The sequence below is a fragment of the Opisthorchis viverrini genome (assembly GCF_000715545.1).
Source record: "Opisthorchis viverrini unplaced genomic scaffold opera_v5_2107, whole genome shotgun sequence".
NCBI lineage: Eukaryota > Metazoa > Platyhelminthes > Trematoda > Opisthorchiida > Opisthorchiidae > Opisthorchis > Opisthorchis viverrini.
Window position 1 is genome coordinate 1 of NW_008754189.1, and position 1,413 is coordinate 1,413.

The 1,413-nt window shown below is 40.6% G+C and overlaps 1 protein-coding gene across 1 annotated transcript; it reads left to right on the plus strand.

Annotated features, from left to right (window-relative positions):
* Positions 1-77: 77 nt before the first annotated feature.
* Positions 78-604, plus strand: T265_15935 (hypothetical protein; the record flags this gene model as incomplete). Its single annotated transcript, XM_009179369.1, has 2 exons — positions 78-351; positions 393-604. Coding segments are annotated over 2 exons (396 nt in total), but the record flags the coding sequence as incomplete, so codon positions are not given.
* Positions 605-1,413: the final 809 nt, after the last annotated feature.

The window sequence follows — 1,413 nt, forward strand, 5'->3', positions numbered from 1 at the left end:
TCTTCAGTGACGAGTGAAAAGTTCAATGCATGTCCAATGCCAAATTTTCTCCGTGGACTTCTTTAGCGACAACGCAGTAAGTTCTCGGTGAATGTACATAACTTAGCATTTTTATTCTTCTTGGGGCATCCGATCATCCCGGTAAACATAGGTGGGCAGCCCTTCATGGTTCTTCTTGATACAGGAGGATGGACACGGTGGATACCGTCGAGCAAGTCAACATCTGTGGAATTTGCAAATAAAAAGAAATACACTGGACAGGCAGAAACGAGCGTCTCAATGAACGAAGAGTACGAAACTAGTTACTCTGGTGAGAAATATAAGGGGAATGTGATGATAGATCAGCTATGGGTTAGTCAGTGAAATCCATTTTTCCATTTCTATTTCGAAAGATTGCGGGTCGCATGATCCCACATTTTACGTTCGCTGAAGTCGTGGAGAGCTCTGGTGCCGTGGACGACAGAAAAGGATATGATGGAATATTCGGGATGAGGAGACCTCCAGAAAGTTTCGAAAGCTGTAAATTTTTGAAAACTACATTTTTGGATTTTATTATGGATGCCAAACTCGTGAATGACGCTATTTTTACTTTCCGGTTTTGCGGGTATGTCGATTTTTAGTAGAATAACGTTTTTCTCTAAATGTACGTTTGACCCATTCTATAATTCGCGTTGTGTGTCAGGACTAATATTGGCACAGTATACGCCAACTAATACACTGAGCTACACAGAGACAAAAATGTATTGCCTACACAATTCATTTACTTGGCCGTGAATACACTGGCATCACCAAGCGGCACAAATTTTGCGACCTTTTAAGCTAAACTGCATCAGCGTACAGCCTTTAACCTCTGACACTTTCTAAACACACAATAAATGGAGAACATTTTGGCCCCAGTATTCCACATAATAAGAACAAGCACCCTACAATGTTTAATGCGCACAATTTGTTTAGCGGTTTTTCACCGAAGTACTTATTTTAAAACAATCCGACCTTATGCATTCTCTCCTTGAACATAAGCCCTTATTCGTATGAGACTATTCGGATTGATTATTGAAACAGAACAACAACGGTTTCTGGACGCGATGTAAACCAACCGCTCAGCGTCTGGAAATAGGACCTAATGGGTAGTTAAAAAGACATCTTGATTATGTATTGTGTGTAGATCCCTGTGACCATTGGTATTGCACTCATTCTGTATGGCCCAGGTCCAAACCCTCGTTATATTAGGTGGTAACTATGCTAAATTGTTGGTAGCTTGAATAAAGATAGTGCTTAACGCTTATTTGTGTTCTTCGCACTGTACCAAAATTTTGCCCCAGAAAAACTTATCCTGCCTAGAGTGATTAATCACAGGCCAGTGAGCGTCAGTGTTTGAACTAATTTCTGATTGTAGACCAGCTCATGAAATAG